We start from the raw sequence: 12,989 nt of genomic DNA on the forward strand, positions 1-12,989 counted from the left end.
AGACTTACTATTGTCTTCTCCAGGAGCTTTGTTGAGAAAAGGCTGAATTACAGTCTGTGATAATTATATTGCTTAATTAATCAAGTACAAATAAATGCAAACTATTATCTAGATATATATTAAAATAAATAAAATAAAAAAATGTTGACAAGCAAATTGACACTATCAGAATAAAATAAAGAATTTCAGAGTTCCAGGTGTCCCTCCTTAAACAGAAAGTCTAACATTAGGTAAATAAGAGGCCAAATGTTGCTGAGGATTCTGTAATCTGATAGATAGGCCGCTCTGCTCATTTGATTAGAGAATACAATTTAAATACCAGGGACTGAAGCCAAACAACAACCCCCCCCCCCCCTGCAAACCCCTTTATTCACCCTGAGGTCAGTTGCTGGTGAACAAAAGGTCAGTTGCACTTGCCCTGGAAATGTCTGGATTCAGTTTATTACATTGTAATGGTTTTAGTACTTTCCAGGATTACACCTAATTGTAGTTTAGCACTTAAAAAACACAAATAACCAATAAATGAATTCAGTAACTTAATAAAATAAAATAAATGCCATTTCAGAATTTTTATTTAATTTATTTATTTAATCAAGAAGTGTTTTTAAATATTTTTCTGTTTTATAATGTAATGTAAACCAGTGATGTTAAACACAGTTGAAGTGCTGCTTGGGACCTGCAGAGCACTGCTGGACCCTAGCAGAAACAGACGCTGATCCAATCACTGATTGGATCAGCAGCAGTTTCCGCTTGGGAAATGCAGTGCTCTGCAGGTCCTAAGTGGTACTTCTACTGTGTGTTTAACCCTTTTGTGGGCGTTAGTAGTGTAGGATCGTTAGTCTTAAAATTACATTCTCTAACAAATTAGAGCACGTCATTTTTCGACTATTATGGCTCTTTAACTTTTATGAGTTATTTGCCTTTTTCACTATAATTTAAATCTGCAGTTTTTACACTGGGAAGAGGCTGACGTCTACCATTCCATGGAATTCAGACCCCTGATTTAAATATGCTACATAGTGAGTGCTTGATATGTGCAGGTACTCATTTATATCCACTGCAGAGGACATAATATAAAAGACTTTTCAATGGGTATGCACATGGACTGCAAACCAGTGCAAAAGTTCTTTTAAACATTCATGTTTCATTGAGATATTTTACAATGCAGTCATTCCTTTTTATTGCATATGTATATAGGGTTAACATAGTGTATTTACTGTACTTCTAGTAAAGAAATAACAAGGCATATTTATCTGGATAAAGGTTTAGCTACTGTATATGGACTGGGCTTGGCTTTTTTTGGGTGGAGATCAGCTGGCTCCTGTTCTTGAAGAAAAAAACAGGACATAAATGGAAGAACGGGAGACATATAGACTAAGTTCCAAATTTAAAGGGACAGTCAAGTTAAAAAAAAAAAAAACTTTCATGATTTAAATAGGGCATGCAATTTTAAACAACTTTCCAATTTACTTTTATTACCAATTTTGCTTTGTTCTCTTGGTATTCTTAGTTGTAAGCTAAATCTAGGAGGTATATATGCTAATTTCTTAGACCTTGAAGGCCACCTCTAATCTGAAAGCATTTTGACAGTTTTTCACCACTAGAGGGCATTAGTTCATGTGTTTCATATAGATAACATTGAGCTCAGGCACGTGAAGCTCCTAGGAGCAAGCACTGATTGGCTAAAAATGCAAGTCTGTCAAAAGAACTGAAATAAGGGGGCAGTTTGGAGAGCCATAAATACAAGGCAATCACAAAGGTAAAAAGTATATTATATTATAACTGTGTTGGTTATGCAAAATTGGGGAATGGGTAATAAAGGGATTATCTAACTTTTTAAACAACAACAAATCTGGTGTTTACTGTCCCTTTAAGATGGTTAAACTGCAAACTAAAGAATTTATTTATATTGGAGAATATATTGTACAAGAAAATATCTTAATTATCCTCATCTTTTACATTTTGTGATTCTGGCCTGTTGGCTCCAGTAAGCGTAGTGTAGATTTCCTAGAGCTTACAGGTATGTTCCAGTTTTACAGAACTATTTTTTTGGCATTTATAAAACCTGTATTCCTGATAAATATCAGTAGTATTTCCTGATGATCTGGATTTATTACTCTAGTATTGGGTGAACATGAAATACCCATATTTAATGGGGCTTTGGGAGGATTTTGCTGATCTACACGGAAGCAAGACAATAACCAGCTAATGGAATAGATTATGAAATATTGATACACTGTTGCTGATGACAGCCTTGTGTGTGGGCTTGAAGCTTGTTCTAATCTCCTAACAAGCTCATTACATGACATGCATAGTTAACCATTTCCCTACAATTTTGCTTCTATATCTGCTTATTTTTTTAAATAAACACTTCAAGAAACCTTTAACTCAAATTACACCCACAAACATTTCATTACACACAGTAAAAAATGCAATATATTTTCATTATTTATTATTTTGTCGACTTTAATATAATTGAGGATTGGCTGGAGTTAATGCTGCAGGTTTCTGAACTTTAACCCCACAATATAAACACAATCGGATCGGACAATATTACCAATAACAGAGAAAGGATTGTCTCACTGAATAAAATCTGCTTATCCAGTGTTTGTATCAAATGGTCTCTCACATGTTCCCTTTAAATGTATAATGCATATAATAGCATATTTTAACATAAAAAGCACATGCTTATATTTTTCATATATGCATATGATACACATGGTTATATATTTCATATATGCATATATGACGCACAAGCTTATATATTTCATATATGCATACATGACGCAAAAGCTTATATTTTTCATATATGCATACATGACACATCTGCTTTTATATTTCTCATATATGCATACATGGCGCACACACTTATTTTTCATATATGCATACGTGACGCACACTCTTATATTTTTCATATATGCATATGTGATGCACATGCTTATATTTTTCACATATATGGATACATCTAACTTACCTCTGGTTTCTTCATAATTTCTATAAAAAACATATGATTCTTCATGGGGTAAATAATAATTAAAACATCTCCAAAGTCTGTTGGTATTATTCCCCTTCTATAGTTCCTCGTGTGTTCAGACCATACTATGTGGACTTCGTCATTTCCCAAGTGACGGAGCTGTAAAGCAAGACTGAATGTTTAGAAATCTTGGAGGTTTATATGATATGCCATATTTGTTAAAGAGATAATTTTGAGAGACAAAGTAACTAGAACAAACACAAACAATACTTAAAGGGACAGTAAAGTCAAAATTAAACTTACAGTGATGGTAAACTCTCTCCTTTTTAAAAACAGATCCAGACTGTTAGTGATATTTTAGATGAAGTTAAATTTGTCAGTTGTAATGAAGATATAATATAACTTGCTTTTTAATAGAGATATAAAATTAAAATACCGCAGACACCGCTGCCCACTATAAAAGTACATTTTCCTGTGAGCTAACGGTTTGAATTGTTCTCCAATCAGCGCTCTAGTTACAACAAAAGTCCAATTTGGGGAGAGCGCTGATTGGACAACAATTCAAACTGTTAGTTCAATTAAAAATGTACTTTTGGATTAGGCGGCGGAGCGCAGGGTATTTGAATTTCCTATCTACAGTATCTCACAAAACTGATTACACCCCTCACATTTTTGTAAATATTTTATTATATCTTTTCATGTGACAACACTGAAGAAACAACGGTAAAGTAGTAAGTGTACAGCCTGTATACCAGAGTAAATTTGCTGTCCCCTCAAAATAACTCAACACACAGCCATTAATGTCTAAACCGTTTGGAACAAAAACGAAATTTATGCTTACCTGATAAATTTATTTATTTCTTAACACGGAATCAATACCCAAGCTAGAGGACACAGATAAGGGAGGGACAAAACAGGGAACCTAAACAGAAGGCACCACTGCTTGAAGAACCTTTCTCCCAAAAGAAGCCTCAGCCGAGGCAAAAGTATCAAATTTATAGAATTTGGAAAAAGTATGTAGAGAGGACCAAGTTGCAGCCTTGAAAATCTGTTCCACAGAAGCTTCATTTTTGAATGCCCAGGAAGAGGAAACAGCCCTCGTAGAATGAGCCGTGACACTCTCAGGAGGCTGCTATCCATCAGTTTCATAGGCCAAACAAATTATACTTTTCAGCCGCAAAGAAAGAGAAGCAGCTGTAGCTTTCTGCCCTTTACGTTTCCCAGAGAAAACCACAAACAGAGCAGAAGACTGACAAAAATCCTTAGTTGCCTGTAAATAGAATTTCAATGCACGCACCACATCTAAGTTGTGCAGCAGACGTTCCTTATGAGAAGAAGGGTTAGGACATAAAGAAGGAACAACAATCTCCTGATTAATGTTCCGATCCGAAACCACTTTAGGGAGAAACCCTAACTTAGTACGCAAAACTACCTTATCCGAATGAAAAATAAGGTAAGGAGACTCATACTGTAATGCCGAGAGCTCAAACTCTACAAGCAGAAGAAATAGCAACAAGAAACAAAACCTTCCAAGGAGGAGTAACCGGTTTAAACACAGGCCTGATTCTGACCAAGGCCTGACAGAACGATTGCATGTCTGGTACATCTGCCAGACGTTTATGTAACAAAATAGACAAGGCAGATATTTGACCCTTTAAGGAACTTGCCGATAAACCCTTCTCCAAACCCTCTTGGAGAAAAGATAAAATTCTAGGAATCCGAACTCTACTCCAAGAGTAGCCTCTGGATTCACACCAATGCAGATATTTACGCCATATCTTATAGTAAATCTTCCTGGTGACAGGCTTACAAGCCTGAACCATGGTCTCAATGATGAAAAACCACACTTAGATAAAACATAATTTATGTAAGAACTTACCTGATAAATTCATTTCTTTCATATTAGCAAGAGTCCATGAGCTAGTGACGTATGGGATATACATTCCTACCAGGAGGGGCAAAGTTTCCCAAACCTCAAAATGCCTATAAATACACCCCTCACCACACCCACAAATCAGTTTAACGCATAGCCAAGAAGTGGGGTGATAAGAAAAAAGTGCGAAAGCATATAAAATAAGGAATTGGGATAATTGTGCTTTATACAAAAAAATCATAACCACCACAAAAAGGGTGGGCCTCATGGACATTTGCTAATATGAAAGAAATGAATTTATCAGGCAAGTTCTTACATAAATTATGTTTTCTTTCATGTAATTAGCAAGAGTCCATGAGCTAGTGACGTATGGGATAATGACTACCCAAGATGTGGATCTTCCACGCAAGAGTCACTAGAGAGGGAGGGATAAAATAAAGACAGCCAATTCCGCTGAAAATAATCCACACCCAAAATAAAGTTTAAATCTTATAATGAAAAAAACTGAAATTATAAGCAGAAGAATCAAACTGAAACAGCTGCCTGAAGTACTTTTCTACCAAAAACTGCTTCAGAAGAAGAAAACACATCACAATGGTAGAATTTAGTAAAAGTATGCAAAGAAGACCAAGTTGCTGCTTTGCCAATCTGATCAACCGAAGCTTCATTCCTAAACGCCCAGGAAGTAGAAACTGACCTAGTAGAATGAGCTGTAATCCTTTGAGGCGGAGTTTTACCCGACTCGACATAAGCATGATGAATTAAAGATTTCAACCAAGATGCCAAAGAAATGGCAGAGGCCGTCTGACCATTCCTAGAACCGGAAAAGATAACAAATAGACTAGAAGTCTTTCGGAAATTCTTAGTAGCTTCAACATAATATTTCAAAGCTCTAACTAAATTCAAAGAATGCAATGATCTCTCCTTAGAATTCTTAGGATTAGGACATAATGAAGGAACCGCAATTTCTCTACTAATGATGTTAGAATTTACAACCTTAGGTAAAAATTTAAAAGAAGTTCACAACACCGCCTTATCCTGATGAAAAATCAGAAAAGGAGACTCACAAGAAAGAGCAGATAATTCAGAAACTCTTCTAGCAGAAGAGATGGCCAAAAGAAACAAAACTTTCCAAGAAAGTAATTTAATGTCCAATGAATGCATAGGTTCAAACGGAGGAGCTTGAAGAGCCCCCAGAACCAAATTCAAACTCCAAGGAGGAGAAATTGACTTAATGACAGGTTTTATACGGACCAAAGCTTGTACAAAACAATGAATATCAGGAAGATTAGCAATCTTTCTGTGAAAAAGAACAGAAAGAGCAGAGATTTGTCCTTTCAAGGAACTTGCAGACAAACCTTTATCCAAACCATCCTGAAGAAACTGTAAAATTCTCTGAATTCTAAAAGAATGCCAGGAAAAATTATGAGAAAGACACCAAGAAATGTAAGTCTTCCAGACTCTATAATATATCTTCCTAGATACGGATTTACGAGCCTGTAACATAGTATTAATCACAGAGTCAGAGAAACCTCTTTGACTAAGAATCAAGCGTTCAATCTCCATACCTTTAAATTTAAGGATTTGAGATCCTGATGGAAAAAAGGACCTTGCGACAGAAGGTCTGGTCTTAACGGAAGAGTCCACGGTTGGCAAGAGGCCATCCGGACAAGATCCGCATACCAAAACCTGTGAGGCCATGCTGGAGCAACCAGTAGAACAAACGAGCATTCCTTCAGAATCTTGGAGATTACTCTTGGAAGAAGAACTAGAGGCGGAAAGATATAGGCAGGATGATACTTACAAGGAAGTGACAATGCATCCACTGCTTCCGCTTGAGGATCCCTGGATCTGGACAGATACCTGGGAAGTTTCTTGTTTAGATGAGAAGCCATCAGATCTATTTCTGGAAGTCCCCACATTTGAACAATCTGAAGAAATACCTCTGGGTGAAGAGACCATTCGCCCGGATGTAACGTTTGGCGACTGAGATAATCCGCTTCCCAATTGTCTATACCTGGGATATGAACCGCAGAAACTAGACAGGAGCTGGATTCCGCCCATACCAGTATTCGAGATACTTCTTTCATAGCCAGAGGACTGTGAGTCCCTCCTTGATGATTGATGTATGCCACAGTTGTTACATTGTCTGTCTGAAAACAAATGAACGATTCTCTCTTTAGAAGAGGCCATGACTGAAGAGCTCTGAAAATTGCACGGAGTTCCAAAATATTGATTGGTAATCTCACCTCCTGAGATTCCCAAACCCCTTGTGCTGTCAGAGACCCCCAAACAGCTCCCCAACCTGTCAGACTTGCATCTGTTGAAATTACAGTCCAGGTCGGGACTGAACTAAACAATGGTGATCTGTCCACCACGTCAGAGAGTGTCGTACAATCGGTTTTAAAGATATTAATTGAGATATCTTTGTGTAATCCCTGCACCACTGGTTCAGCATACAGAGCTGAAGAGGTCGCATGTGAAAACGAGCAAAGGGGATCGCGTCCGATGCAGCAGTCATAAGACCTAGAATTTCCATGCATAAGGCTACCGAAGGGAATGATTGTGATTGAAGGTTTCGACAAGCTGAGATCAATTTTAGACGTCTCTTGTCTGTCAGAGACAGAGTCATGGACGCTGAATCTACCTGGAAACCTAAAAAGGTTACCCTTGTCTGAGGAATCAATGAACTTTTCGGTAAATTGATCCTCCAACCATGAAGAAACAACACAAGTCGATTCGTATGAGATTCTGCTAAATGTGAAGACTGAGCAAGTACCAAGATATCGTCCAAATAAGGAAATACCACAATACCCTGTTCTCTGATTACAGACAGAAGGGCACCGAGAACCTTTGTAAAAATTCTTGGAGCTGTTGCTAGGCCAAACGGCAGAGCCACAAACTGGTAATGCTTGTCTAGGAAAGAGAATCTCAGAAACTGATAGTGATCTGGATGAATCGGAATATGCAGATATGCATCCTGTAAATCTATTGTGGACATATAATGCCCTTGCTGAACAAAAGGCAGGATAGTCCTTATAGTTACCATTTTGAATGTTGGTATCCTTACATAACGATTCAATATTTTTAGATCCAGAACTGGTCTGAAGGAATTATCCTTCTTTGGTACAATGAAGAGATTTGAATAAAACCCCAGCCCCTGTTCCAGAACTGGAACTGGCATAATTACTCCAGCCAACTCTAGATCTGAAACACATTTCAGAAATGCTTGAGCCTTCGCTGGATTTACTGGGACACGGGAAAGAAAAAAATCTCTTTGCAGGAGGCCTTATCTTGAAGCCAATTCTGTACCCTTCTGAAACAATGTTTTGAATCCAAAGATAGTGAATTGAATTGATCCAAATTTCTTTGAAAAATCGTAATCTGCCCCCTACCAGCTGGGCTGGAATGAGGGCCGCACCTTCATGTGGTCTTGGGAGCTGGCTTTGGTTTTCTAAAAGGCTTGGATTTATTCCAGACTGGAGATGGTTTCCAAACTGATACCGCTCCTGTGGGTGAAGGATCAGGCTTTTGTTCCTTATTGTGACGAAAGGAACGAAAACGATTATTAGACTTAAATTTACCTTTAGATTTTTTATCCTGTGGTAAAAAAGTTCCTTTCCCTCCAGTAACAGTTGAGATAATAGAATCCAACTGAGAACCAAATAATTTATTACCCTGGAAAGAAAGGGAAAGCAAAGTTGACTTAGAAGTTTTAAGCCATAAAGCTCTTCTAGCTAAAATAGCTAGAGACATATACCTGACATCAACTCTAATGATATCAAAGATGGCATCACAAATAAAGTTATTAGCATGTTGAAGAAGATTAACAATGCTATGAGAATTATGATCTGTTACTTGTTGCGCTAAAGCTTCTAACCAAAAAGTTGAAGCTGCAGCAACATCCGCTAAAGATATAGCAGGTCTAAGAAGATTACCTGAACATAAGTAAGCTTTTCTTAGAAAGGATTCAATCTTCCTATCTAAAGGATACTTAAAGGAAGTACTATCTGCCGTAGGAATAGTAGTACGTTTAGCAAGAGTAGAGACAGCCCCATCAACTTTAGGGATTTTGTCCCAAAATTCTAATCTGTCAGATGGCACAGGATATAATTGCTTAAAACGTTTAGAAGGAGGAAATGAAGTACCCAAATTATTCCATTCCCTGGAGATTACTTCAGAAATAGCATCAGGGACAGGAAAAACTTCTGGAATAACTACAGGAGATTTAAAAACCTTATTTAAACATTTAGATTTAGTATCAAGAGGACCAGAATCCTCTATTTCTAATGCAATTAAGACTTCTTTAAGTAAAGAACGAATAAATTCCATTTTGAATAAATATGAAGATTTATCAGCATTAACCTCTGAGACAGAATCCTCTGAACCAGAGGAACCATTATCAGAATCAGAATGATGATGTTCATTTAAAAATTCATCTGAAAAATGAGAAGTTTTAAAAGACCTTTTATGTTTACTAGAAGGAGGAATAACAGACATAGCCTTCTTAATGGATTTAGAAACAAAATCTCTTATGTTAACAGGAACACTGAGTATTAGATGTTGACGGAACAGCAACAGGTAATGTAACATTACTAAAGGAAATATTATCTGCATTAACAAGTTTGTCATGACATTCATTACAAACAACAGCTGGAGGAACAGATACCACAAGTTTACAGCAGATACACTTAACTTTGGTAGATCCAGCACCAGGCAGCGTTTTTCCAGAAGTATCTTCTGACTCAGTGTCAATCTGGGACATCTTGCAATATGTAATAGAAAAAACAACATATAAAGCAAAATTGATCAAATTCCTTAAATGACAGTTTCAGGAATCGGAAAAAATGCCAGTGAACAAGCTTCTAGCAACCAGAAGCAATAAATAATGAGACTTAAATAATGTGGAGACAATATTGACGCCCATATTTTTTTTGCGCCAAAAAAGACGCCCACATTATTTGGCGCCTAAATGCTTTTGGCGCCAAAAATGACGCCACATCCGGAACGCCGACACTTTTGGCGCAAAAAAACGTCAAAAATGAAGCAACTTCCGGCGACACGTATGACACCGGAAACAGAAACATTTTTTTGCGCCAAAAAAGTCCGCGCCAAGAATGATGCAATAAAATGAAGCATTTTCAGCCCCCGCGAGCCTAACAGCCCACAGGGAAAATAAGTCAAATATTAAGGTAAGAAAAAAATTGATTTATTCATATGCATTATCCCAAATATGAAACTGACTGTCTGAAATAAGGAACGTTGAACATCCTGAGTCAAGACAAATAAATGTTTTGAATACATATATTTAGAACTTTTTATAAAAGTGCCCAACCATAGCTTAGAGTGTCACAGAAAATAAGACTTACTTACCCCAGGACACTCATCTACATGTAGTAGAAAGCCAAACCAGTACTGAAACGAGAATCAGTAGAGGTAATGGTATATATAAGAGTATATCGTCGATCTGAAAAGGGAGGTAAGAGATGAATCTCTACGACCGATAATAGAGAACCTATGAAATAGACCCCGTAGAAGGAGATCATTGAATTCAAATAGGCAATACTCTCCTCACATCCCTCTGACATTCACTGCACGCTGAGAGGAAAACCGGGCTCCAACCTGCTGCGGAGCGCATATCAACGTAGAATCTAGCACAAACTTACTTCACCACCTCCATAGGAGGCAAAGTTTGTAAAAACTGATTTGTGGGTGTGGTGAGGGGTGTATTTATAGGCATTTTGAGGTTTGGGAAACTTTGCCCCTCCTGGTAGGAATGTATATCCCATACGTCACTAGCTCATGGACTCTTGCTAATTACATGAAAGAAAATTAAGCGTTCAATCTCCAAGCAGTCACTAGATTTGTGTGAAGGGCCCTTGAAGTAGAAGGTCCTTCCTCAGTGGAAGTTTCCAAGGAGGGAGAGATGACATCTCCACTAGATCTGCATACCAGATCCTGCGAGGCCACACCAGTGCAATGAGGATCACAGACGTCCTCTCCTGTTTGATTCGAGCAATGACCCGAGGAAGGAGAGCGAACGGAGGAAATAGATATGCGAGACTAAAATCACAAGGGACCGCCAGAGCATCTATCAGTACAGCCTGAGGATCCCTTGACATCGACCCGTACCTCGGGAGTTTGGCATTCTGCCGAGATGCCATGGGATCCAGTTCCAGCTGTCCCCATTTGAGAATTAAGCTGGAAAACACTTCCGGTTGGAGTTCCTACTCCCCCGGATGAAAGATCTGTCTGCTCAGAAAATCGGCTTCCCAATTGTCCACCCCTGGAATTTGGATCACAGACAGACAGCAGTTGTGGGTCTCCGCCCACTGAATAATCTTGGCTACCTCTGTCATGGCCAAGAAACTCTGAGTTCCCCCCTGATGGTTGATGTAAGCCACTGAAGTTATCTTGTCCAACTGGAACCTGATAAACCAGGCCAAAGCTAACTGAGGCCAGGCCAGAAGAGCATTGAAGATTGCTCTCAGCTCCAGAATGTTTATGGGTAGAACAGACTCCTTCCGAGTCCATGTCCCCTGAGCCTTTAGAGAGCCCCATACTGCATCCCATCCCAGCAGGCTGGCGTCCGTTGTCACAATCACCCAGGAGGGTCTACGGAAGCAGGTTACTGGGAGAGATAGTCCTGAGACAACCACCAAAGAAGAGAATCCATTGTCTCCTGATCCATATGTAATTGTGGAGACAGATTTGCATAATCTCCGTTCCACTGCCTGAGCATGCATAACTACAGATGTCTGAGGTGGAAATGGGCAAACGGAATGATGTCCATGGCAGCTACCATCAGACCGATCACCTCCATAATTAAGCCACTGAGGGCCGAGGAGAGGACTGAAGCGCCAGACAAGAATCGAAAATCTTTGATTTCCTGACCTCTGTCAGAAATATTTTCATTGATAGGGAATCTATTATGGTTCCCAAGAACACTACCCTTGTAGTTGGAATTAAGGAACTCTTTTACAAATTCACCTTCCATCCGTGAGATCTCAGGAAGGATAACAATATCTCCATGTGGGAGTTTGCTTGATGAAAGGAAGGCACCTGAACCAGAATGTCGTCCAGATAAGGCGCCACTGCAATGCCCTGCAACCGGAGCACCGCCAACAGGGATCCCAGAACCCTTTAAAAAAGTCTGGGAGCTGTGGCCAAATAGAAGAGCCACAAACTGAAAGTGTTTGGCTTTACATTTCCTCTTGCTCTTTCCCTGCAGCATGGGAAAAGCGGACAATGCATCAGATACCGCAGAGGACATGAGGGAAGCGATGTCTTGCAACGTAACTCCAGGTGGAGTATGAGAGGAAGCGCAGGGCACTGCATGTGTGGATGATAAAATTTGCGACACTGGAGGAGAAAGCTGTGGCATATTTTGAACATTGTCAGAAGACTACTGAACAGCATCCGCCCTAGACAATGTTGGCTCAGAAAAAAATCTATCCCTGTAATTCAAAGTTCTCTCAAAACATGAGGAACAGAAAGGGATCGGTGGTTCCACGTTAGCATCAAAACATAAAGAACATGTAGCATCCTGCAGGGCCTCTTGGTCCATCTTTATTCACAAATAAACAAAATAGATAAACTGATAATTTAATTAGAAATTACCACACAAAAGAAACGTTACTGTTTCTTTAAATTTTAAAACGAAACTTATTTTTCTGCAAGAAAATAAGAAACTATCACAAAAACACTCCGGACAACCTCTACACCTCCATTTAGCTTCGCTTAAGTGCTTACCTGCCTAACTGACAACGGAGTGAATATTCTGCTAGATAATCCGGACTCAACTTTTATATGCTGTAAATTGCAGTCCAGTAACTGTAAACACTGCTAACAACTGCAACAAAGCTATCTCCTCTCCGAGGAAAAGGCGCGCAACAGAAAATCCCGCCCATCGTGGGCGTTGCAAAATTAACCTCCCGGTCGGCTAAATGTATCTAAAGCCTGCCGGGAGTAAGATAAAAAAAATAAAACGCCACCTATTGAGCCTAAGTCTCCTCATCCCCAGTGCCTGCCATTACTGCCGATAATAACATGATCCCCTAAGCAATAGGAGAATGTCTCTTGTCCCATAAACTGATTTTAAAGTGCCATATTTTTCCTGCATATGTTCCCAGAAAAAACAAA

The 12,989-nt window shown here is 38.8% G+C and overlaps 1 protein-coding gene across 2 annotated transcripts in view; it reads right to left on the reverse strand.

The window, feature by feature from the left end:
* RALGAPA2 (Ral GTPase activating protein catalytic subunit alpha 2) overlaps positions 1–12,989 on the reverse strand; it is a 1,332,894-nt gene that overhangs the window by 266,714 nt on the left and 1,053,191 nt on the right. For both annotated transcript variants that reach the window (XM_053712011.1, XM_053712010.1), the window contains one exon: positions 2,975–3,133. In XM_053712011.1, the coding sequence (XP_053567986.1) occupies positions 2,975–3,133 (159 nt within the window). The remainder of the gene's footprint in view (positions 1–2,974; positions 3,134–12,989) is intronic.

The sequence above is a fragment of the Bombina bombina genome, chromosome 4, assembly GCF_027579735.1.
Source record: "Bombina bombina isolate aBomBom1 chromosome 4, aBomBom1.pri, whole genome shotgun sequence".
NCBI lineage: Eukaryota > Metazoa > Chordata > Amphibia > Anura > Bombinatoridae > Bombina > Bombina bombina.